Here is a 27,331-nt window from a genome sequence, read left to right as displayed (position 1 = left end):
TTGCAAGGGCTAGTTCAGATAGTCATATCAAACATTCTGATAGAGCCAAGGAAGTGCTCTGATTAAGACCTTTAGAGCCAGTTGCTTTTGAGTGGTAAAATTTGTTTTTGCAGGTGATGCTTGATCAAAAAGCAGAGGGCAGTTGTTTTAGTAGGGTTAACCAGAAGGTGATGTTTCATTAGAGAGCAACTTCCAAGGTTTCAGAATTTACTTTCATTCTATGTAGGAATAAAAAGAGATCCTTTTGGAAATGTTTGTCTGTACCACTGAAAAAACAGACATCCACACTAACTCCCCATTAAAGCATTGGTTTTCAAAAAGTTTTGAGCTTGTAGGTAAAAGAGAAAAAAACATGCATGTTTTCATCTGAATGTTGTGAAGGGAGAAAAGAGGTGATTCCTGGTAGAGACTTCACAACTTTAAATCTGTGCCATGATAATCATCCACCATTGATCAAAAAAGGCAATCTTAAGTCTGTCTCCTCCTCTCTTCCAAAAAAACCCCTTATTCACCTCACAAAAATCTTCTCTAAAAACAAAATATTTCCAGCTTTTCAATTTTAATTAAATTAATGATGACTAGCTCTTTATTTGGTTCAGTGTATTCAGTAGAAAACTAAAGACCTTGACAGTTTATGTTGACAGCCTTTTGGAATAATTTTGAGTCCATCGTTTCTTGCTTAGATATTCAGAACTGTGATTTCTTTTAACATCCATAAAGAATTTTGAATGATTACCAGACTTTTGTCTGCTTTCTCTGTTTCTTTTTTCTTTCGAAAGGCAAATTTATATTGACTCTTTTTTCTCTTTCTCACCTGTTCTCAACATTTTTCTCATCTATTTGGTTTTGAACACTTAAATACTAAAAAGTACAAAGGGATAGTTTGCTCTGTGTGTGCTGGTTTCCTTTCTAATTCAAGTTCCATTCACAGCAAGAGTGCTCAGCCCAGGCAATTCTTTAGCATTGCAAAGGAAATGATTTTTAGATCCTAGATCTTAAAAGATCACAGTGAAATGGCAGCATTTAAACAATTTTTTTCCTTGTACTTCTATTCTAGCTCCTGATGACTGCAGCAGAGATCAAAACAGTTTAAACAAATCTGACAATGAATGAACCCTGAACCTTTCTCTCATTTCTGAAAGACAACCCACCTTTAACAAAACAAGCATCAAAATAGACTGTTCTGTTAGCTTTCTTTTTTTTTTTTTTTAAGACATTAATTTTATGTTTTTTTAAATTTGAAGTCTGTTTCCAGCCTTTGCTGGAATCCATTGCTAAACTTGGAAATGCCATAAGAAGTTAAAATCTTATAAAATTTCCAGCCTACCTTTGGAGTTTCTAAGTTCTCAAATAATCTGTGTACACTGTAGATGAACATCCACATTTTTGGATACTTTTCCTAACAAAATCTTAATTCTGAAGTTCTGGAGATTGGCCACTTGCTTGACACAGACATTTACTGTGCAATGAAATTGCCAATCTAATAAATAAATGTATGTTGAAGGCTGAGAAATACTACTTGTGTTGTTTAATAGTTAGTACTGTTAAAATATCACCTGTGATGGGGATCAGCCACATGCACACACAAATGCTTCACAGGAAATCTGGCCCAGCATAGCCAAAGGAACAAAACATACAAGAAGTGGAAAAGCAATATAATTGCTTTTAAACTGCTCAGAAAGAAAGAGATGCTATGTCCGCACAAATTAATTAAGCAATGCAAGGAGACAGTATGAGCACCAGGCAGGTAAGGTGGTAAATACTCCCTGTTGCACTTTGGGCACTAGCCAACTGTGCTCTTCTGAGGACTGTATGTATGTGGCTCAGAGAAAAGATGGGCCAAGGACTGTTCCCAGCACGCAGCATGCACAGAGGTGCCTTCTTTTACAGGTTTAAGGCTGTTCAGCTTTTTTTTTACTTTCTTTTTCTGTTTCGCTTTCTGTTTCCTAAATAGCATTAAGAATACTCATTTCATTTCTCAGTTTGTTTTTAAGTGAATGTACCTGGCCCATAACTGGGGCCTTGGAGACTAATATTCTGAATGTATTAAGCAAGTGGCTCAGTAGTAAGATTTGGTATTCTGGCATTGTGATCAATGAAGAAATAAATTCATATATATCTTACCAGCATACCTCTACCCTATCACAGAGTTCTTAAAATATTCCAGCTGGGGCACTTGGATTTTGTGGCTTCTCTACCAGTACTTCACTAAAATAAGACTTCTCTGATGGCTGGAGTTTTGATACAAATTGTCAATCACTATAAAATCTTCACTGCCAGCTCACATCACATTTCCTTACCTCACTATCATCATGTAACAGCAACCTGGGTGTATAGGCAACTTCTAAACTTCTAAACTGGACTTGCACAAATCTCTGAGTGGTCCTTTCTGAAAATGGCAATGTAGGATCTTGACACAGTGATATTTAATTTCAGAAGGGCTTGGAATTTAATCTGTCTGAGTACATACTCAGTATTTGCAGATGTCGCCCCAACGGTGGCTTACTGCTTTGTGAGTACTCCAAGCAGAGCCATCACATGGAGTAGTGTCATTGTTATTCCGTAGCTACGTACATCCCCTTTCTCAGTTGGAAACCCTAGGTAGGTCATGTTTAGCCCAATTCACTTATGGTATCTTAAAGAGCCTCACTGTTTAAAAATGCTGTTCTTTCATGAGCTATTATAGATATAACAAAAGGTAATATCTTCGTTCTCACAAGTCATATAAAGAACCAAAGCACGTCAAAATATGAATGAAATTTCCCATAAAACAATTATTTTAACATTTGCTTTCCTTAAAGAAGAGAATACTCAGCATTTGTTTCTTTAAATCAGGGCTTTCGGCAGTAGTGAAAAGTTTCACTCATTTAAACTATGATTACAATGAGTTAATGAATGGATTTAAAGCATGCTTAAATAAGTTAAAATTTCTGTCTTTGGATAAACATGCTAACAAGATTTTTCCCTTTGTGCAGAGAATTAAGGCATTGCTGGGCAGTAGTTGTTTTGAGACCACAAGTTAATCTTGGTCCCATAATTAATGAATCCAAGCATAATTTGGAGAGACATTACTCTTGCTGTTTAGCTAGAGAACTGGGCTGTAAATGCTGGATGTGGTTTCTGAGCGCACACCTTTTCCAGAATTCCCATGGAGGCTGCCATCCAGCTCAGGGTTGCCTGTGAGCCAGGCGGGCATGAGTTTGACGTGTGCTGGCAGTGCCTGAGCATGTCCCTTAGCTCAGAGTGTGGGCAGGGACCCTGCCTTGGCCGGTGCACCTGCTGCCTGGAAGGCAGCCCTGAGGGATGTGTTTGGGTGGTAGAATATGCTCCCAAGATGTTTCATTTGGAGAGAGAAAAAAGAAGTGAGTAGGTATGGTTCTTTTTCTAACTGAGTGAAAGTGGGAGTGGACCAAGGTGTCAGTCTTAAAAATAAATCCGAACAGAGTGACACCTTGCACAGTCTGTACATTGAAAACAGGACAGTTTTCACATGTCCTCAGGTCTCCCTTTTCACCTCTCCCTTTTCTTTTTTCTTCTCATCTTTAAGGAGGAACAAGAAATAAGAATGATGCAGGTTTTTTAATTATTTTGAAAAACATATTAAAAAAAAGAATACGTTGAGAAGTGGTACTAAATTTGGGATTATTGAAAATAATCACAGGAGGAAGATTGATTATAAGGCAGATTTTTGTCTTAAAATACTTTCAGCTAGGAGCTGTCTCCTCCTTTTTTAGGCATATTTTCTCACTATAGGCACTGTGTTTAATCTGTAGATGACTGCAGGTTTCCAGAGTGTGATGCTGATAATCCTGATACAAGTACTTGTTAACCCAACCTCATTTTGATTTTGAGTCTTCATTTATATTATGTGTCAAAATGTTACGCATCAAGCCACCGTGGTGAGAAACAAAATATCTAATATGGTGAAAAAAGGTATCAACATGTAGAAGTTACAATTTATGTTATCTCTTAAAGCAAGTGGAGTTGGCTTCTGATTATACTGTCTAGTATTTAATGGAAATTAATAAAGTTTTAAGTATGTTTGGATTATTTTTGTGGAATATTCTTTGCTCTTTTAAATGTATCTAGGGGTACTTTGAACACAAGACAAATAACACTGCAATAATATCCACAGTTTTCTGGAGATAGATTTATCCCTCTTTAAATTTATCAATTTTTATTGATAATATTTCTCCAAGCAGAATTTTATGAAGCCAGTCTGCACAGAAATAAGGCATGTAAGGGCATTCTTATGCACAAACAATGAGTCTTCATAAAATCAAATATGCAGTACAACAATTTGATTTGAAAGTAATCTTTTTCTGGGTTTTTTGTGGAGTTTTTATTTCTGCTCTTGTATTTTTAGTTTGAGTTTCAGATGTCATAAAAAAATGAAGGTCCTAAAAGAAGTGGAGAGTGCTAAAGCAATAATACTGCACCGATGACTAGGAGCCACAAACCTTTGCAAACCTTCTCAGATTTCAGTGCAAGAATTAGCGAAATAGACTTCTCCAAACTATCAAATCTCTGCTCTTCTCAGAAAGCCAGTGTAGCCTTTGGCATCTAAAAATTCAGAAAGCTGTTGCTTTTGTTTTTCTTGAAGTATTTGATTCAGTTCTAATCACACTGTATCTCTCCAAATGCAACTGTTAGCAAACTGAAATAGTGTGCCAAGAGGGAATCCAGCACAGCATTCCTTATTTTATCTCAGAGCTTAGATATCTAAATGGCTGTGTGTTTCTAAATGTAGGGGGAAATAAGAAAAAGCAAAAGCAAAAAGAAAACAACAAAGAAACCCCGCGCTGCCTGGCTCTGTCTGTTAGATGCCAACAGAGGCTGAGATTGCTCTGCTGTTTTGTTTGAATCCAGAAAGCAGCTATAAAAATAAATAGTGAAAGAGTTGGCCAGCTCTTGTCACGAAGGAACAAGTCATTATTTTATGGTTTTGTCAGGCTCAATGTCTGTGCTGACATCCTTTCCAAACCAAGAGGCTAATATCTCTGGATCTTTAAAACTGATACTTTCAGCATGTATAGTTTGCTACGTGTTTCCTATCACTAGAGGCTACAGCTTTTTATCTGCTTTGCTGTTAGACACAATCATTTCTTTACAATATACATTGACCTAGGTCAAATATAATGGGAAATTTTCATGAGTGGTTTATTCCATATAAACCGAGTGGTGTCTTGTACTCCAAATAAAATTTTGGCGCTAAATTAACTGCAAATAAAGACTGTTTGACTTTTATCATATCACTACCAGTTACCAAAAAGGTACAGCAGTGAGAAAGAAGTACAGAAGCAGAAATAAATTCTAGTTTGTAGGACAATTCAGTAAACTGCTCATGTGAACAGCTAATTTGAAACAGCTTGTTGCACTGCATGTTTCTAAGTTTAAGGACAAGTGTACACAGGTATTCTGGCAAAATAGAGGGGCAAAGGGAAACAGTGAAAGGTCTTTGGATAATGTGTGTCTACACTAGGTCTGGTTGCTCACATCTATGTGACTTTAGAAAAGATTTCTCTTTAGTGTAAGAGCAGCAGACTCTCTGTGGGAAGCTCTCAAGGAAACCTTCTAATGATTAAGTTAACAACTTTATATATAGTTTTTACAGAGTGGTAAATTTTTCTGATATGTTCAACAGAATATTCCATCTATAATAAAATAAGTAAGTAAAGGATGAAGTGTATTTTTTGCATAAATAAATAACAAGGTTGTTTCAAACACAATAATCTCTTGCAAAGCAAGCAAAATTTGCTCCAGTTTGGGACTGAGTAAGGTATTTTTATTCCTATTGTGATACATAGCAAACCAATAAATACTGGATGAACTAAACTGAAATCTTTGCAAGAGATTTATCTATACTTTTGGCAAGCTGTTTACTTTTCCATGAGAGAATCTGGGTTAGAACTCCCTGTAGAGCCCCAAAATGCCTGTAAATCAATTGTACTGAATGTCACCTTAGAGATGGTGTTTACACCCTTGAGGAGTTTGTGTCATTGTTATAATGATAAACTTCTACTTTGCAGTAATAAACTTCCCTCTGTTTGATATATTATTCAAGGATTAACCAGCAGAGTTGAAGTTGGTGCATATTTTTTCCCTGAAGCTCAGTGTTTTCAGAGCTGTACTGTTGGAAATAAAGCATAAAATGAGATTAGTTCCAAGTAAAGCTGGTGCTGTTTGTGAGGTCAACTCTATTTCCAGAATTTCCTGTTGACTTCAGTGCTATCTCAGGAAGGTCCTGCAGCAGTGTAGTGGCACCACTTCATAGGTGAAAGTTTTCCCTGTTGCACAGAGAAACTTAGATCAAAATTAAGGTTATTTTTTATTTTACTTGTGCTTTCTGGTCTCTGGTCTCCCCTGGAAGCCAGAATTGTCACCAAGGCATTCAGAAAGACCTGCCCAAACAGCTACAACTCTGTACTCTCTTAAGTCCTGTGTCTTTCTGTCCACTCCCATACATTTATTTTTGTCTTCTGTTGTACGCCTCAAGATGCGTTCATCTTATTAAATCTCTGGTTGCATTTGCAGTCCTGGTGCTAAGTCACAGAGGTACAATCAACACATTGGCCAGCATACTGTCCTAAAATGCAATAAGCCTTGTACCAATCCAGTTTGACAGCTAACAGAGTCCCAGTGAGCTGATTTAAGGTAAACTCAAGCTCCATTTCTATGCCAGGAGATATTTTTTCCCCTGATTCCCCTCAAGGCTGTGGGATGTAAAAGCCCATTTACCTGGAGTTGACAGGATAAAGTCTCACTGAGTTAGTAATTGACAAAATTCCAAATTACAGCTGGAGATGCCTATCTGCAAAATTAGTCCTTCTCATTGTATGACCATTGGCAAATTAGGCTGCATTTCAGCCAGATTTTAACAGGTCTTAGAACCTAATGGCCTTTTTACCAGGTCATATACCAGAATCCAGTTTGAGTCTGCTGGCTTCCTTATTAATACTTTAGTTAGGCAGAGAAATAAAGTACAGTGGGAACTCTAGTAAGAAACCTATAACTGTTTCAAGCCCCTTATTTTACCACTAGAAAGTTTGAAAAGTTTGAAAAACAGATTAAAAAGAAAAAAAAAAAAAAAAGCTTTGCAGCATTACACAGTGCTTGTCATCCTTCCAAAACCTAGCAGCCTCAGAGTCCCCTCTGCTCTCAGGTTCATCACCAGAGGGACACTGCTCACCTTGTAAGACTTTAGCCTGCTTTTGTCAGGGCAATGCTGAAAAGTCAAAAGCTGTGGGCTGATAAGTCAGCACAGAGGTACTGGGTCAGTCCTATCACCTTTCATTCTTGGTCTTCATTTCAAAATAATCAGGGTCCATCCTGATCTGAATGATTCCTGTCCTAGATAAATAGCAAAGTTGAATCTGTGTGTGAGAGACTTTACTGTTACCCATCCCCTTAGATGTATTTATTGATTGATTGATTCATTTATGTAAATTTAATTCTAGCAAACCACATAAATCTAGACTCATCCTATTAATCTGAGTTTCATGTGAAGCATTTTCATTACCTGCACTTCTACAAGGTGCACAGAGGGGACTGTGGACAAGAATTGTCTGGGTGCAGTCAAAGGAGATTTTGTACAGTGAATTCCAGATTTGCCTTTGCTGAATGGTCATGAGCAATGGCCATGTCAAAGGTTTTTCTCCCTATGGATTAGGATGTCACCCATCACTTATGGGTTTCCCTACAACTATCTGTTGTCTGATATTTTGATGTGAGCTCAAGTTTCAGCCTTTCTTCCAATCATTTCAGGAAATAATTTTTTCATTCTTTTTCAGCTGTTATTTTGTATAAATGTATTGCCCTTAAATGTCCTGAATCCTTTTCTTTGGAAAAATTTCTGGAAGTTATGCAACAGATTTTGAAGGCATTGCCATCAGGGCACAGAGGCAGATAATCAGATGGTGTAATCTTACAAATTTATAGAAAATATTATAATTTCTTTTCTCTTCAATGATCTCTTTTTTATTTGGAAGGAATTTAGCTCCTCTAAATGAACAATTTAATGGTCATTAATATTCTGAGTATGAAAGTTTTTATATTTTTTCCTTTTATCTTGATCACCTGATTACATTTCTTCTGTCAGGTTTGGACCTCAACTCTGTGTCATAATTATTCTTCTGCAGTAATATCTCGGTAAAATAAAAAAAAAACAGAACTGGAAATAGTACTTTGACTTTACACACTTTCAGATGCTTAACTTGATAAGAGATCTTCCTCATGGTTTTATTTTGTTATACTGAAGCACAGTAATACCCAACAGGTTTAAAATGTTTCTATGGTTATATAATACAAAATAAGGCTTCAAATGTGAATTTTATATTCCAATAAATTTGTTGACTGTTGATTTTAAAGCATATTAGATCATCCATGAATAGGAGGCCTTTAGAGCATCAGGCTGTTTAGGAACAAGTGGTGGACAGTTTTGGAGAACTTCTCTTCTTGGCGTATTTTTAGGATAATTCAACTATTGAAGATAATTTACAACTCTGCTGGTTCTATACCAGAGACCTTATACGATGGAATTTATATCACTTTTCCTTTTAGACATTTAAACCACATGTCATTCTAGAAAAACGAGGACAGAGGTCCAACAAAGAAGTGATTTATTTTCAGTTAAAATACTAGCTACATTAAAACCACATGTTATTAAGTACTGTATAACCAAACCATTCTCAGAAGAATGCTTACGACACCAAAGCTTGCTTAATTTTTTTTTTTTTTTTTTTTTTTCCCAAAGAAAATCTTTGGCAGTGCACTCATTAGCAGATTTTACCTGAGCTGTACAGTACATTGACTATACTTCTCCCTTGGAGGAAAAAAACTATTAAAGTGCCACAGTACAGATTAATTCGGTTCCTTATTATTTTTCTTTCTCACAATTCTGGATGCTTGAACTGCTCTGTCCCTTTCAGTTATCATTTCATCTCTGTAAGTATCCCTCCTGAAACTGCATAGTACAATTAATGATGCTAAGACTGAAATATAGTTTTTCGAAGTGAAACTATTTGTATTTGGGGCATGTTAGCAACATGAACTCTCATAGTGCTCCTTTGAGAAGAGTAAAATAACACACAGAACTAGTGCACATGAATCCAAGATCAGGAGGGAAATTGGAAGATTAGAATTAAGGGGCCCAAATTTTGTTTTCAGAATGCACATGCTGGGGACAAGTTTCTGTCCTCCTTACGCTACACTTCCACACCAGATTGCCTAGGACTTTGAAGGATTTTTTAATGCTAATGTTGCCAGGTGAGTTATCCAAAACTCAGTGGAGGTGACAAGTGAAGGATTTACCCTGTAAAAAGAAACTTCTGCCATTCCACTAAGTTTCCAGGCTGGTTCTGTGAATGTGTGTCTGGATCATACTGGCACAGAGAGAGTGCCTGGGGAACTGGGAATTCAGCTGGCTCACCTGTGTGCCCCTAGGAATGCAAACCTCTGTCAAGTGCTGTTGATTCACTGTTCAGATTCTGTTTAATTTGCACCTTGCATGGACTAGAAAGGCTGTTCCCATGCTTTTGAAGAACTGCACAAGCATTAATGAATCACCACAACACCACTGTCTCACAGGTAATCACAGGACAGTTTTAGCCTTATAATTGGATTAACCACTTTCTGTCACAGTCTTTAAACCAAACAGGGATCAGAAGCAGCAAATTTCTCTGTTCATATGTTTGAAACCATTCTAATTCAGATGTTACAGTCACATCTTGAAGTCATTAATACTACCTTAAGCTTGCCTGGTATTCTCATTTTTTCTGAAATTGCTTAGCTTGAGCAGATTCTGAAGTTCTGATTCTGCATCAGCAACATGCTAAAATTTGCATTGTTGTGTGTCTTTTTTAAGCTCTTGGCTGCATAACTGAAATAAAGTATATGTAGTAGACAATATAGTTTGTTAGACACCAGAAGCTCCATTAGAAGCCAGTGAATTAAAGCTGGCTGGTTTGCTGTTTGGTCTCTTGGATGGAGATCAATACCAAGTAACGAAGGAGATGATGCAAGAGACCTCACAGTGGACAAAAAGGAGCATGTGGTAGACTTGATGTCCCATGCTTAAATCATAAACTGTCACATTAAATTTTAGCATAATATGAATCATTCATATCCAAAATTATTATTTAATCACCTTCCCAATAAGTTCCTGCACTGTACACTGTACAGTGTGTATATATATATATATATATATATATATATATATATATTTTTTTTTTTTTTTTTTTTTTTTTTTTTTTACCAGCCTGGTTGGGACATCTGTAGTCACAGCTGAAGTTGCTGCCTAGCTGCAGTAAGTAGGAAGTATAAGCCAGCTGTGCTTCTCCTGTGTCTTTTGCCTTTCCTGAAGCACTAGAAAGATGTTGCTGCCACCATCTCTGAAAGAATATTGTGGTGTGCAGTGTGGCAGCTATTGCTGTGTTAAATTGAGAGGAAAAGCCCTGTTTCGACTTCTACTCCTTGGTGGCATTTGGAACAGGAAGTTTGTCTGTCCAGGCATCTCTAAATTTCATTTCCCACTTATGGATTTTTGTCCATAAATCATTGTCCTGTCTTGGTTTTCTTCCCTAAAAATAATGCAAGTTGATCATACATTTTCACTTATTAAAATTCTGATTCTCTCTGCATGAGTCCCAGGGTTGTCTTTTTCATAATATAGATGATCACCTACCTTTCTTTCATATTGCATCGTCCAACTGACTTACCTTTTCCCTTTCTCTAGATGTTTCCAGATGTGTGGCTGAGAGGAAGTACACCCAAGAACAAGCTCGCAAAGAATTTCAACAAGTGTTTATCCCAGAATGCAATGATGACGGCACATATAGTCAGGTTTAAAATTTTTCATTCAGTGCCTTGCATGACTGGAAGGTCAGAGTATATGTGTTTGAAAAGGCTGAGGAAGAGACATATGTAATGAAGGGAAATGTAATTTCAAAATTAAATGTAATTTATACCAACATGTCAAACAAAAAAAAAAAGGAAGGAAAATCTGTGTTATGTGTTGAGTCCTTGTTCTCTTTTTCACAGTTGGCCAGCAAAAGAGCCAAACATTACCACTGTTTGTGTAATACACTCCCTGTTCTTCTAGGGAGGCAGCTGAGTCATTATTGTAGCCCCCTGAATACTCATCAGATGGTAAAATGCTTGGAATTTGTGATCTGTTCCTGATTTGAACCAGAAATCTTGCAACTGGAGTCCATATATTAACTGCTAAATCATGAATCATACAGAATCCTTCTTTGTTCTCTGCTGAATTTCTTCACAAGCATGTGGTCTGAGACTAATTTACTTAGATCACGGAATTCAGAAGGAACACAGTTAGAAACTTATCCTGAGGTATATATTCCAATCATGATCCCCTTCTGTTCCCTCTGTACTGCATTTTGGTTTTGGAGTTGTGCAGAAGACAATTTTTCTCTTTTTAAGCATGATGAGGCAAGTGATATTGGCCCTTAGAAAATATAATGCAATTGGTTTTTAAGCGGAATTCCAAGAGTTTCCTTTCTGACAGCTTGGGATATGAATAATGCTGGCAGAAGCACTCTGTCCTGCTCCTTCAGTGGGTGGAACAATATGTTCTCTATGTGGGAAAAAACTCAGGATTGCTTGTTTCAGGAACAGTTTATATGTCCCTTGAGAAGCTTCCTTGTGAGGTTTTTATAACACCTGCACCTCACTCGTCTAAGACAGGGTGTAAACAACCACATAGTTCAATAGTTTTCTCTTCCATTTGATTCTGAAGGACCTACCACACTTACCTTGAAACATGCTTTATGCTAAAATATCATATATAGGACTGAGATGGGCCCATTGTGGGTTATTGTTCTAGGTTTTGTCGATACAGTTTGCTGGATAAGTTTCTGTACTCACATGCCATGAATGCTGTGGGTTAACAGGCACCTGCTGACAAGCTGCACATGGTTCTTGTTGTTTCTGACAGGTTCAATGCCATAGTTACACTGGATACTGCTGGTGTGTCACTCCCAATGGCCGTCCTATCAGTGGTACTGCTGTGGCCCACAAAACTCCCCGCTGCCCAGGTAAATCTTTTTTATCTGGCTAGTTATGATGGCATGTCATGAACAGCAGTTTATCTGTGGCATCTGATTAGACTTAAGCAAAAGAAGTTTTCACTTGAAGAGTGGTTCAGGCGAGAAACAGATGGTGGTGGAAGCTGTGGATGCCCCATCCTTGGGGTTTGGTAAAATTCAGCTGGATGAGGCTCTGAGAAGTTGGTGTAGCTTTTCATGTAGCTGTGCATGAAGTCTGAGGTCACTGCCACTCTGAGGTCACTTAAGCCTTCCTGTGATTCTAGGATCTATCTACTTTATTTGTACATTAATCTAGCTATTGAAAGTTTTCTGTAGTAGTCATTTATACCATATTTATGTGTCCATATATGAAACCAGATGACTGAATTGCTGATATAGTACTTTATGTTATAAACTTTCCTGCACAAAAACCATTACAAAAACTTTTCAGAGGGATTCATATTTTTTGACAATTCAATATTTAGAGTACAGGGAAAAACACAGTGGGAGTGACCATTTGTAACATAGCCTAATGAAAGAACTCCCACAGCACATTTCACAAATGACCAAATCCAAAGGAGAAATAATAAAATAAAAGCATTAAGAGCAAAATGAAAAAAACTGCCTGCAGAAATTAACTGGCAAATCAAACTCACTGACTTGTATGCTGCCTTTTGTCTTCCATCAGGACAATTAACAAGTTTTGTTTTTCAGGTGTTTGCTTCTGACCCTATTTCATTAACAGTGATGATAAATATGCATCCTGAGTGTATTAATGGTTGTCAGAATTGCTGTTCACACCCCTTGAGGTTGAGAGAATTGTACAGAAATAGCTCTACAAATATTTTCACACTCTATCTATTAACTGATTGTGCTGCAGCACCATTCTCTGTCAGAAAGTGGAAGAAATAGCTTTAAAAAGCCAATCCTGTAATGTGAACAAAGCTGAAAAAGAAAGTGAATCAGGGAATTTACCTGTCCTGATCTACTTCAGTCATTCAAGCACAACATTGATGTTTTTAATGAATAGATGGAGGAAAGAAGAGACCACTGCATAAGTTTCAGCAAAGTTTATAGAAAGTTATTTTTATTCTTGAGGTCTTTCTAGTTAAAATGACTTGCAGAATTTTTCTATATCTTGCCTGTAGGTAAACTTTATCCAGAAATAATACTCTTCAGAATATTCCTTTTAATCCAGCCTGAAAAGTCACTGTGAAACAAGACTCAGTTGTGAAAAATAATATAAAATATTCAGAAACCTTAAAATAGGGGAAAGTGTGCATTCATTTTCATTTTAGTGTCATTATCTTTTATGACTGATCTGCATCTTCATAAGACACATGGTTGTGTCTTCTTTAGCTGTGGATGTGCCATCCCTGGAAAAGTTCAAGGCCGGGTTGGATGGGGGTCTGAGCAACCTGGTCTAGTGGAAAGTGTCCCTGCCTGTGGCAAGAGGTTTGGAATGAGATGAAGTTTAAAGTCTCTTGCAAACCATTCTGTGATTCTATGATGCAATGGCTGGGACAGCACTTTCGTGCTTCAGTGTAATTTTGAGTAGAGATGTTTTTACATGTATGTAGCCAGGGCTTCTCTGAGAGTGCACCTTTGTTTCTTTCTCTGCAAAATCCATTTTTACGTCCTCCATTTATATCCTCCTTGCCTGTCCTTTCACTGACATCAGTGAAAAAAGGGTTATGCTGATGCTGAAAGTTCAATAAATAATTGTTTTTCAGGTGTCTTATAACACATGGCACTATTTTGGCTCAAAATGTTGAATTTTTTCTATATTTTCACTTTTTGTATTTATACTGGTATTACTGAGGAGCAACTGCAGTGTAGTTCCCAGAAAAATAATCAATTAATATGAGAATTATTCTATATCACTACAGGAACCTAACCCTTGTTCCTCTCAAAGGAATTCATGTGCCTAGTAGATAAACTGCCAGAATGCTTCAGCTCATTTTTGGAGGGGTGGGAAGGGAAATAATTTTTACAGAAATGCTAAGGTCAAGGTCTAAGTAGCACTCAAATTAAATTTAGTACCTCAGACATAAATAAACTGCTCCAGGGCACAGGTGAGTATTCAGAGTCTGATTTTGATCCATGGAAAGATTGCAGGTAATTTTTCAGTTGTTATGAAACCCTGTGGGATTATCTCTGCACATTTTGTCCCCTGCTTGTATCAGTGTTCTCATGTTTTACTGTTCATCACTTCTCCTTTGTCCCTCAGGAAAGAAATCCAGCCACAGCAAAATTTGGAAGTAAGGCTTGAAATGCTAGGGGATTTTACAGTGGTATTGGCTAAGGACTCAGTTTTGAGAGCCCTGGAGAAACCTTCTCATTCAACAGAGAAGGCAGCTACACATTTTCTCAGACAGTTTTGGGTTATAATAAAGCAAAACTTAGTTTGCTTATTGCAAAATGAAAGTCTGATGCATAACTGCATCTTTCTCCCATTTTCAAGTATATATTCAAAATTGCCATCTGTTTAGGATAACCGAGTTGGAGTTCTTTTTCCTTGCAAGAGTGTTGATGTTTTCCAGATCACTATTGATTCCCTTTTGTACTTTTCTATTTAGTACAACTATGCACAGGAATTATAACCAAAACTTCAGTGGGTCGACTGAAGTTGTGTAGATATATTCCTGTTTCAACTAGTATTACAGAGATGCCAATACTGTTGTCCCTTTTTAGTCCAATACACTGTGTCTTGCTAGCCTTGATGCAGGAATGGCCTTGCTATTTCTGACATGCAGGCAGATCTCCTGCAGTGGTGGCATCCTGACACTGACATGTTTCTCTATTCTCAATGCTTCTTTGTATTCTGTAGGCTGGATGCTATATGGATTTCAAAAACATTTATGCAAATTTCTAAGTTTGCCTGTACCATACCTTTTCCTCCCAAAATCACTTTTGCCACCTTTTTCCTTTAGAGGAAAATTTGTACAGACAATTAAGATACTTTTCTAATGATTTTCTTACAGGTAATGTGCTACCATGGAATGTATGAATTTTTTTTTGCTATAATGAAAATATTCAGTTAATTTTCAGTTCTAGGTTAGTTCTTCAGCAACTTCAGATAAGGTTCAAATACATTTCTAATCAACTGTGCTGATCTGAAATGATGGGATAATTTCTTGCCTTTCATTTCCCCCCAGTGGAACTACCTTTGATGAATGCCTGGAAATAAGAAAGAAGAACATGGCAGTCTGGAAGAACTTGAATTTCAATAGAGGAAATATGGAACAGAATTTAGAATGGGCAGTTAGGAGTTTGGTTTAGCAATTCCAACCCCTATCCATGCTTCCCATTTACTGTGTGATACTGGATATGCAAAACAACCTCAACATTTCCCTAACTGTTAAGGTTGGTTAGCTGAATAACGTGGTGTTTCCTAAAGTTATCTCAGGTCCAAAAAGTGTCCCATATGTATTTTTTATGTATCAGCAACAGTTGCCTGAGCCATTTTTTGCTCATTGACTTGTTCTTGCTCTTATTTAAGCTGCCTTTTGTGCAAGAAACATAAAATATGGAAGGATGAAGGTCATAAACAACATTAAAAATGCAGGACTTTCCAACTGTTTTATGTAAACCTTTGCTTTAATTACTATGTCTTTACCTGAAAGAAGTTCTTCTTCCATCCTTTTCAGCTTTTCCCACATCAACATTTGGTACTGCTAAGACACACATGATAAATCTCAAAATGCTGTTCCACTCCATGAAAATAGACTTGCAGGAGCAATGGTGAGAGGGACAGTAAATCAAACAGATTCCCATGATGGCATTAAAAAGAAAGCTCCTTAAAAATGATTCATGTCTCCCAGTACTTTCACTAAAGAGCACCAGACATAAAAAAAAGGACATTTTTACAACTCTCCATCTCTGTTATCAGCACTGCAGGGAACTACAGAAATTCCATAAGCAGGGAGTCCTGAGAAATGGGGCAGAAGTTGAGAAGCAGGTGTTATATTATCGTTGGAAGACACAGACTTTGCTTGTTGTAGGGGGTTTATGCCCTATTAAATATGCTGGGCTCCTGCCAGTGAGATTGTGGAAGTATGGAGACATATTTTATTCTTCTGTGAAGTAGTTTTGCTTCCTTTTGATTAAGATGGTATGATCATCTTTTATGGCCAAAATACAAGTAAGTACCTTTAGAAATTCAGAACTCTTCTACAATAGTATTGTGATCACATAATATGATGGCAAAAATGTATATTGGGAGGCAATGAACTTTCAAAGTTTACATTAAATTGTTTTCATTAGCTGGAGAAAAATATCCATCCTTGAGTCATGTAGATATTTAGTCCTCATACACAGTTCTTTGCCTATACATACACAGTCAGACACAACCGTAGGTGAGATAGGAATGGTTGGGGGAGTTTACCTTTCCTGATATCTGCATTCAGTGATTCCATATTAAGTCTTCTCTAACAGGAGATCAGAAATCATTATCTAAACTAGATAATAATAGGTTTTCACCTTTTTTTTTTTTTTTTAATAGCCCAGTCCCATATGATCAGAATTATAGAAAATGGATGTGCTAAAATCAAAAACCACAAAAATCACATCACATTCCTGGAAGATTTATTGTGCCTCAGATGATGTTAGAGTAAAATTGGATGGAACTGTGGGGCTTACAATAAACTAAGGCATGACTATGTCTGTGTTTAAAAAAAAAATCAGAATCATAAATAGATAGATGGCTAACCAAGTGTACAAGCTTGAATGGTGCTAAATTCTTCCTCTTAAAGTAAATGCTGCTGAATCTAATATCCCTCCTCATCCTCCATCATTCCATAAGGATATTTATTTATGTGGTGATTTGGTTCCTTACAGTGTACTAAAAACTGGGAAGCCAGTTGCATTGCCTAACTTTTAGATGTTATAAGTTGGTTTTGTTTCCTGCCTAGCTGTAAATGTGGAGATTCATCTTGATATTGAAGACACAATTTCCTAAAAATTTGCAAATGCAACTTCCTATCACCACTTCAGCTAGAAGTGCTTCTACCTTAAATATATGCAGGAAATGGTAAAAAAAAGATACAAACTCAGTAACTCCTTACCTCAAATTTGAAGGCAACAAGAAAAGTTTATGCTGCATAAACTGAAAATTTCAGATGGAACTATATGAAAGGCACAGGTCTTCTTTTACAGGAAATTCTGTGAATATTATTGTTGACTTCTTAAGACTATTAAAAAAATTAATGTTAGCCCAGTAAACCTAATTTTCATAGAATTAATCCAGTTTCTTCCTGAAATTAGATTCAGTATGATTGTGTTAGTTTTTCGTACTAGTTAATGCCACTCTCTTCCTCCATCCATTAATTTTTCATGAAAATTTAGGGTAAAAAAAAAATCAATTCTCCCAGACTTTAGTCATTCTCACCGTTTCTCATATAGATGAAGTAATGTGAATGCATTTGGAAAAAATTTTTCTGCTTTTAGTTTAAGATGTGGGATATTATATAAATTTTACCAATGTGTTCAATTACTTATGTATAAAATGAGCTCATTTTATACTAATCGTTCTAATGTACATAGAGAGACAACACTGGTGCCAAACTGGAGCAGAATGAGTATCAGTAGCAGTTCATCACACACATTCTCCCTGCTGAGACATCATTTCTACTCACAAATGAAAAGTCTGTTTAAAATGCTCGTGTTACTGTGATTCGGGCCTAAAGTATCTGGGTTTGCAAGGAAATTATAATTATAAGCCTGTGAACCAAAATGAAATTCAGAAACTACAGAGTTAATAGTAGCTGGATGAAATTTGAGGAAAGATTGGATCACTGCTATTTAGTGCAATTAGAAAAACCTGTAATTTTGTATGTAGTACTTCCGAAAGCTGGAACATCTTATTTGAGTTCAAGCTGAGCCTTTTATCAAATGCAAGCCAAGCACCAAAAACTCAGATCTTCTGGCTTCAGCATACATACAAAATCTGCCTCTTTTTCAGAGGGATCAACATGGATTAGTATTGGAGCCCATTTAGAGCAAGCTATCCCAAGCACCCTTGGATATAATTCCTACAATGATAGTGGCTTTCTTTTTCTTGCCTCAGTTAATACTGATGCATCACTAAGTTTATTCAGTTTCTGGTGATTCAAACATAATATAATGAAAATACATTAAAATACACTATTGCCATAAAAGGAAACAAGTCTAAACAAGAATATTTTAATATGAATTTATAAAGTTGTAATCTGGATATATAAAGCTGTATTAAGAGCTGGATCCATCAGAAGGTTACTATCTTGGCTGCAATGCCATGTATTCTTTTATGGAGGCTTTAAAATCAGCAGGGCTGATTTGTAATGTTAGGCATCTCCCCTCTGGCAGACTCCTTGTCTAAACTTCCTGCTGAAGTAACCATCACTTCAGTATGATGAGCAAGGCCTGTGATTTAGTGGGTTCTCTTATTTAAATTGTCCTTTTAGAACACAAGTATTGTGCTTCAAGGTTTGGGTTTCCTTTATTTTTTCTAAACACTGTGATTGTAGTTATTTCAATAACTTAAATTAAGATAATTAAGGCAGCTAAATTATTTCAAATACATACAAACATCTGTCAGATGTGTCAGATGAGAGGATTTTTGGTATGTTTTTCATTTCATTTTAGCAGGTGTGTGTAAAGAAGAGACTGTATTGTAAGAATGGAAAGACTGTATTTTTAAGATTTGATCACTCCATATGGCTCTTCAGAGAGAAAAATACCACTTTTAAAGGTGGTTTTCAATGCAGCAGAGACAGATAAATTGTTAAAAAGTGTCTAGTAATTAGAATAATAAAAATGGAAATGGCACATAAGCAAGAAATAAGGAAGGATTTATATTTTAAACCCTAAGGACGAGTGCCCCCTTGAAAAACTACTAAGAAAATTAGAGGTTTCTCCATTTCTTGATGGCTTGAAAGCAAGGCTGGATTCTGCATTGGGTTGGAGTCCAGGCTGGTAGAATAAGTTACAATACAGACTTATATATAAATAAAACTTATTATATTATAAGTTAAAACCCATATCTTGCAATCTTCTTGACTCCCTTCTCACCCCTACTATCTCTTCTCCCAAGGGCCACAGCTCTGGGGATGAGCTGTAAACCCAGCTCAGGCTCAGGCTCAGGCTCAGAATAAGGCTCTGTGTTCTCCCCAGCACACAGCCACTTTGCCGCACCAGCATAGGGTTTCCACAAGGTTTTGTGTGAGGCCTTTAAAGCAGAAAAGGACAGTTTTTAATCTGAGCCAGGGCTGGCCTAGAGGCTGAAAAAGCCTCTCAGAGCATCTGAGGTGTGAGGGCAAAACTGAGCAGAGGGACAGAGCTGCCCTGTACGAGGGGCACCAAGGGAGTGGTTCTGGGGTGATGCTCCTTCCTGCAGAACCTGTCCTTGCTGGGGCAGTGGGGAAGGGAAAGGGTCATCCTGCAGCACATGAGCATGTTCATGGACTTGTGTCTATGTGGTGTTTAATGCTACCTCTTTCTCAGGTCTTGTGTTGGCCAAGAAGTGGAGTCTGGCAGTGTATGGATTGTGCACAAATGCAGAGTTCAGGCAAAGCTAAAACCTTTGGTTTGAAAAGGAAGAATTTGCTGATATTTATTGCTGTAATATACAAAAATGAATCATTAAAGCAGAACTGTGTTTCTTAGATGGCATATTAGAAGTGAAAACAATATTTTTCTGGTTAATTCCTTTTTCCAATTGTAGGTTCAGTGAGTGAGAAGCTGCCACAACGAGAAGGTGCAGGCAAAACAGGTAAATATCTTAGTTGGCCTTTAAAAAGAAACTAAAATATCTGTGGGAGACACTACTGTGGTTTTCCATATATTAAAATTATCAATATAAATTTGTGATGTATTGTAGCTGCATGTGTAATATATATGCATGTATGCTATTAATTTTATATTTTGCATTGCAGGCATAAGTATAAACATACATATATATATATGTATGCATAGACACTATATTTTTCTAGTCTCAGTCCTATAGAATTTGCAATTCAGTGCTGTTTGGACAACAACTTTCCTTCCCAATTCTATACCCTGAAATATTTTCCCATACTTTTTGCTTTTTCTTGGGACACAGCATTCTGCAGTCCCAAAATCTTGGGAATTGGAGTTCTCACTTTATTTCCATAGCAATCAGTGCTTGAGTCATCTTGGACCCAGCACCTGGCTTTATATTGTGATTAATTCATCTGATGGCTTATATTTATGGCCAGAAGATTGTTGTTTTTTGATATAGGTCATGATATTTATCTTTTTGGCAGAACAAAATCTGATGTGAATATGACATAGCTGGTAGACTAAAATGAATGAGGTGTCTATGCTCTAAACAAAATTAAAGTTTACACTCCCCCAACACTTGAAAGAATTTTAGATTCAGCTGAAAACAATGTACTAAATATTTCCATCAGTTACACTGCATAAATTAATTTTAAAGAAGTTACTCACTTTTGTTCTAATGTTAATGCCTGTCTGTTTGGTGCATGGCAAATATAACTGAATTTTTTTACAGGTGCTTTTGCAGCATTGCAATAAACCTAACTTTTAAATAAACTATAGTGCTGTTAGGCTAAAAGAATCACTATTTCTTTAAGGCTAATAATTACAAAGTACTGGAAAATTGGTCCTTCAGGTATTTCCAGACAAATTGCGGGTTCCACTAACCTTAGATTGCCCATTTTCTTCAGGTCTGGACTTTCATTTTCAGCTTTGAACCGAGTGAACTCTTCCATATATAAAACTTGACTGGTATCCTTTATTTTTGTTTGTGGCTGTGATGGCTGAACTACTGAACCCTGAATGAACAGTCATAGAACAAGGAAATGAACACAGTTTATCAAATCTCTCTTCTTACCACATCTATTTGTGTCTTACGTTACATGCATTTTACTCATGCCTGGTTTTTGTTCTCCAGCACAAGCCTGCAGCATTAAAGACTTATGACCTGGTTCCTAGGTGGTCCCTGCTTCTTCTCAAATGCTGCTGTCTTCCTCTCCTGACCCTTCTTCCAGATGGTCACTGCCTTATTCTTTAAATAAAGTACACATCCCAAATTCTTTAGGGACTCTCACAGAGTAGGGACCAGGACCATACATCTGAGTTAAGGAGCTGTGCTTCAGCTTCACAGCCAGTGTAGTAAAACATATTTTGTAGCTCAGCTTGCAAGGGCACCGTAGTAGTTTTTGCAACAACCATAACACTCTCTGCTCCTCCTTCCTCTGCGTGTTCCTGTGGAGTAACCAGGAGTGTCTGCCCATACTGTAGCCCAGCAAACTTAGGCTGGTTCACAGTGTACTCAGCGCTCCACAGGACATGCTTCAGACCTGCAAGGTGTGTTCTTGAGGACTCTCCTCAAAAGACAGCATAGACTTAACTTGAGACAGTCTCCTCTTTCAAGATGTCTCACAGATATGGAACTGGTAAGCCATATCTGTTGTACTTGTGCACCTTGCTTTCTCTGGGTATTCTAATATGGAAAGAAAACTTCCAGCTGCAGGTGTTGGAGATCAGGGGCTTTGCTAGTATGTTTGTAAATTTAAACATTAAACGGAACAGAAATGAAGCTTCAAATATATTCCCTTAAGTATGTTCTCTGGCTCCACAGTTCTTCCTTCTATCCAAGGAAAATATTTATACTCTGAAAAGCACAGGTTTCAGAGTTGGGATCACATCCCTTTTTACTGATTCTTAACTGACTGCAGGACTGTGTTCTTGGTAACAGAATTGTGACAGCAAACAGAATTTAACCAGGTTTATGTTTAAATATATGGACTGGTATGCATTCTTTCTGCCAGCCAGAAAGAATTTTACAATAGATCTGTGAGATATCTAATTCATATCAGCTGTTAAACATATGTTTTATTACAACAGCAGCAACACCAAAACTGTTTTAAATGCTGCTTTGCATTTAAAAAGCAAAGTTCAGGAGCCTAATTTTGATTGGGCTGATTATCACTGAGTTGCAGCATTATGCTGAATTTCAGGTAATTGCATAAGATTAAATGTGTCACAAACTGAAATTGTGTACCAAAAAATAATTAGAAAAGTGTAATTTAAATGCAGACCCAATTTCTGGCTTGGCTCTGGGTAATATCTGCCTACCATAAGTTACCTTCTGAAATACTGGGTTTCCTGAATCACATACTGATTAATGATCTAAATATGTATCTTGATTTTCAGTACACCAGGACGCTTCACGGCCACTCTGAAATTAATCAATGGTCTTATTCCACCACCCAGAGGACACCACAAAAATGCCAGCAAAACTAATGAGGAGTGACACTTTCATAGCTTTGGAGCAAAGAATCCTGACATTGTGTGGACATGAAGAATGAGCACTCTTAAAAGAAATCTTATGCCTTGGTTAGATAATTTTGTATTGAAAATAAGCTCCCATTGCTGCTGCTTTGGTTTTGTATAAAGATCACTATTCCATGGCTGGAAATTTGGTTTTACCTGCTATCAATACCTGCTTGGTATCTGTATTTGCTGTGACCTAGACTGTTGCCCTTAGAGGCAAAGGTCAGAGTGACCCCAAACCTTTTGCATGATTTAAAGACAACACAGACTTAAAAATACCCCATACAGTGATGGTAATAGCAAAGAGAACAGGAGACTCTTGGAATTGCACTAGAAGGAAGGAAAGGAAAAAGACAGTGTGTTAGCCTAAAAGCTGCTGCTTCTTTGTTACCCAGGTAAGGCTATATGCCAGAAGCAGCTTCTCAGTTACCTTTGATTCTGTCTTCCATGAAAATGCCAAGAAAACAATCTGGAAACTATTCTGTTCTGACATCCACTTGTGAAACTGCAAGAAATAGTAATAAAACCTTTGCACGGAAGATGCTGTTTACTGCAGTACACCTTGGTCTTGGAGTTAGCTCCATGCCACAGGAAAATATGACTGGAAAATATGTACTAGCATGGCCTCCTGAGTCATATTTACCCCACATCTGCAATAGTTTTAAATAACAAAAACATAATAAAGTAAAGATGGGTCTTCAGTACCACTCTGTTTAGCAAAAGCTTGTCTAAATAGTTTTTTATGTTTAATTTTTCTTTTCCAGCACTATGTCCACAGTGTTTTACTGAACCTAAAATGACTCACATCTTCTTGTCATTTCTGTAATTTTCCCTCCATCATTTCTTTCAGTAATGCTTGGTAGTGGGTGGATGGAGAATGCTGACCAGAGGATAACAGTTGTGCAAACAATATTCTGGTTATATAATCTGTGAATCTTACTTGTAAATCAACTTGATTCCTAAATAGATCCTACTGTGCTTTAAAAACCCTTTAATTTTAAGGTGTCTGCAGCCACTCATTCCCTCCAGACTGTTTTTGCTTTTACAGGTCTCACTTCTTCTATAAATTTATCTAATTATTTCTTTAGAAATGGTGATTTTTCAGTTATAATCTACAGGTATCAGTGTGCAGCATTAGAAGTGAATAATTATACTCCAGAGGGCAACCTGATCACTTCATGCATCACCAAAGAACTTACAATAAATTCACCATCCATAACCTCAAACCCCATCCATTCATAAAACATAGTCTGTATATGTAATAAATCTGTGCTGTGTACTGCCTATAAAGAATGTTTAAATTATTGTTTACTGGCCGGGGCTATGTGCAAATCATTATTTTCAATCATGTATGTACACTTATTTAGCTTACTCTCATAATTGTAGTCTCCTTGCAAATCTTTTCCATTCTGAATTCAGATGATGCCTCAGCTCCCGCGCTGGAGACTCAGCCTCAAGGTGACGAAGAAGGTGAGTGAATTTAACAGTGTGGTATTAAACTGTGCATTTATGGACTGTATTCTACAACCCAAAATGCCATCCTAGGAGTATATACAACTGCTGGGGTAGTTGCAAGAAATTGCAAACATCTGTTCTTTTTTAGGAACAACAAAGACAAACACAACAGAGTCTTACAGGCAGCGAATTTTGTATGATAATCTGGAGATGAGACTTTGTGTGCAGAGATGAACATCAGCAATTTTAGTTGTCATGACTGAGGGCAGACACAGGTTTTAAACTTGAGCCAAAGTGCAGATTAAAACTCTGTGTTCAAGTGAACAAGTGAAAGGGTTACTTCTATCCTCTGCATAATGAAGAGTAATATCACTGTAAAGGCTGATGTTTCGTGAGGCTTATTTGCCTCTGGAGAAATGAATTGCCATTAAATAAGCAATAATAGTCCTGTATTATGGCTGCCTTGTCACTCACCGCTAATCTTGCAGTATTTGGGTCTGCAGCCATTATATATTTTGAGTCCAGAGTAGGACATTTTTATTTTAATTAAACATAATTTTCATCTAAAAATAGTTATTTCAATCTTCTGTACAAATAGAATAAGGAAAGGACTATTCAAGCCTTTGCATTAATGATAGTCTTAACTGCCCTAATATAAACCAATGTGGCCTTTTTTCAAGATCCATGTTTCTTTAAAACTAGCCACATACTATTCAGTTGCTAATAACTTTTGAAAATGTTAACATTTATAAAGTATTTTCTGTTGCCCTTTTTTTTCTTAGATATAGCTTCTCGTTATCCTACCTTATGGACTGAGCAAGTAAAGAGTAGGCAGAACAAAACCAATAAAAGCTCAGGTAAGAAACGTAGGTCATCCTTACTTTGCAAAGCTCCCCTGAAGATATGCATGAACCATTTTAATAACCATCATTCTTCCACTCTCGTGGATAGTGCCTTAATGATTTGCATGGTGATGATTTACTAAGTTCATGCATCATATGTTTCTTTAGAGAGAAGTATTTTGGCCAGGCTTTATTTGGCTAAAATTATATTAGTCCATTACAGTCTCTGGCTCACACCTGTTTGCATCTGTTAGTGGGCTAGACATTTATTTTTTTACAGTCTTTTTAATTATCTTCTTTGTTATATGCTTATTTTTTTGGTGATATGTAGCAAGAAGGGGCTTGTAAAACAACAGTGTGGGGTACATTTTTTTGGTGGTAAACCTTAGGAGGCAAACTTGAAAAGAAGCAAACTCCCATCAGAAGCCAGTTTTCAGTGAGCAGGAATTGGAAAGACAGTGTTACTTGCTTTTTGCTACATCAGTCTCCTACTATTTATAAACTGATCACTGATTTGGTATGAATTAATTAGGTTGCTTTTTAAAAAATAATCGTGGAATTCTGACTTTACTTATTTTCATCACTGTTTAGAATTGAGCTCTTTAAACCTGGACTAGGAATGTCAGGTTAATGTCCTAAGACTGAAGTCTCTGATATTCAGATAAATTCAGTGCTTTGGTGGATGATGAATTTTGATGCCTTTCTCATTGCTTCTTCCTTTCAGTGGGATAAACTTTAGAGAATCTTCCTGGTTTCCATTTCTGTGGAAAAATGTATAGTTTGAAAGGAAACATTATTGATATAGGGTATGATTCAGTAAATCACCCCAAACCACGCTTCAAATACAGTAGAAATTGAGGTTATGCTTGACATTAAGTACTGTGCTTAAGTATTTTACTGAATTGAGGGCCGAGAGCATTTAGAGAAGACAAACAATCATCATAAGAAAGAAAGCAAGATGCTAAAAGTTTTAAAGATTCCTTTATACAAGCTATTTTTATCATCAGTACAATAATTATTAATAATTTTTTCTCTCCTTGACTTTACAGTAGGTACTTAAGGGAAGGACCTTAAACAGTGTAGGCGAGGGCTTGAAGCAAATACTTTTCATGCTTGAGATTTAATTTTTCATTTCTTTAGTCAGTGTAGGCAAGAACAGAACTCCTTTGGGATTTCTGTAGTATAAAATATGTCTGTAGAAATTTGTCACTGTTAGGAGAGTTTGTTTAATTTTTACAGTGCTAGAGACTAAAGTAAGACTTCTTGAGATTGCAGTGTAGCTGCCAAAGATTCAACACACTCAAACACACACACACACACACACACACACAGACACACACACACAAGTGGACACACAGAAACAAAATTAAAAAGGTGGGTTCATTTCTGGGAACTGGTAACCTCCAGTCCATCTAAAAACACATTTACAAGAGAGGAGGAACCAGAAGCGTAGTTTGCCTCCTAGCAAACTAGGAGTAGTGTGACTCCTAGCCCATCATCAAAAGCATGATTGTGTTAGATTTGCTAACTGGACTTGCTCTCGATGGTGGTGCCATACCCAGGCTGGCAGAATTACTTCAGGAGGTACTATGCAGCAAACCTTTCTGTAATGTATAGCTATATCTGATGTGCCAGATTGACGTAATCAATCAAGGTGAATCCAGTTGCTAAAAACAGTGTCCTCACTGATTGTTGTAGGCAGGTTTTTAAGGTCTTGGGAAAAAAAAAAAAAGAGTAAGATTTTTCCCTTATTTCCTCTCAGAGTGGTGCCAAGGCTTTTGGGAACATCCACAGAGAATCAATTCCAGACTGTTAAGTGTACAGAGCAGGAAAGACCTTGCCACTGAATCCAGTGGATTGTAAACTTGCCATCTTCCCACTTCCAGGCTTCAATATAAAGGATAAATATAGTTGTCTTCTTCACTCAGTTAGCTTAGTAAACTCTGATTCAGACTTGGTCATGCAAACATCAGAAAGCTTGTCTGAGGAAAATGAGGAAAATTTATCTCTGCATAGGAACTGTGTTTATAAAACAAAACATGGAGCCAAATTTATTCAGAATGGGCTTGTTTAATGGGCTTATTATTATTAATAATGGGCTAGATTTTCCATTGTTTTTCTATAGTAATCCTAGTGCTGTCAAAGAAATTCTTGAGGTGCAAATGACACTATCATCTAGCCCTGCCTATAGAACATAACTAAAAAAAAAGACAAGACTAAAAATTTCAGGCAAGATGCAAACATCCTATTTAACAACTTACTATTTTTAGTCTGTACTGCTTTCTTCTTGCTAGTTTTTACTTGAATATATGTTCTAATATATCATGATCAACATGTCATCTACTAATTTGTCTTGAGCTGAGAAATCAATCTCCTTAGGAGAAAGTTTTTGTGAGTTCAGGTCACAAATTAATACATTAAATTGGTTTAACCCCTCATGAAGTGGTTTGCTTTTGCTATTCTGCAAATGACCTGCCAGTTACAATTAGCCAGTAAAATCAGCATAAACTATTTTAGGTTTTGGAAGATAGGAAATAATGGCTCAGGAAATTCTAGTTTATATTAGTTCTCCAGTGCATTCATTTGACTGAATGAGCCTAAATTAATTTAGCACAGAGTAATGGCATTTGCAAGACTCACAGTTGTGAGGCATGAAATTAGTGGATTATATATCCATGTTCTATAATGCCTTCC

The 27,331-nt window shown here is 36.9% G+C and overlaps 1 protein-coding gene across 3 annotated transcripts in view; it reads left to right on the top strand.

The window, feature by feature from the left end:
• Nucleotides 1–27,331, top strand: part of SMOC2 (SPARC related modular calcium binding 2) — a 139,751-nt gene that overhangs the window by 46,929 nt on the left and 65,491 nt on the right. For 2 of the 3 annotated variants that reach the window (XM_068185149.1, XM_068185148.1), the window contains exons 3-7: nucleotides 10,733–10,839; nucleotides 11,951–12,050; nucleotides 19,744–19,791; nucleotides 23,727–23,810; nucleotides 24,578–24,652. In XM_068185149.1, coding sequence (XP_068041250.1) covers nucleotides 10,733–10,839; nucleotides 11,951–12,050; nucleotides 19,744–19,791; nucleotides 23,727–23,810; nucleotides 24,578–24,652 — 414 coding nt within the window. The remainder of the gene's footprint in view (nucleotides 1–10,732; nucleotides 10,840–11,950; nucleotides 12,051–19,743; nucleotides 19,792–23,726; nucleotides 23,811–24,577; nucleotides 24,653–27,331) is intronic. The other variant, XM_068185150.1, reaches the window with a different exon arrangement.

Source organism: Anomalospiza imberbis, chromosome 3, assembly GCF_031753505.1.
Source record: "Anomalospiza imberbis isolate Cuckoo-Finch-1a 21T00152 chromosome 3, ASM3175350v1, whole genome shotgun sequence".
Lineage (NCBI taxonomy): Eukaryota > Metazoa > Chordata > Aves > Passeriformes > Viduidae > Anomalospiza > Anomalospiza imberbis.
The sequence above is the reverse complement of the archived record's forward strand: the minus strand, read 5'-3'. Positions and strand labels throughout refer to the sequence as shown.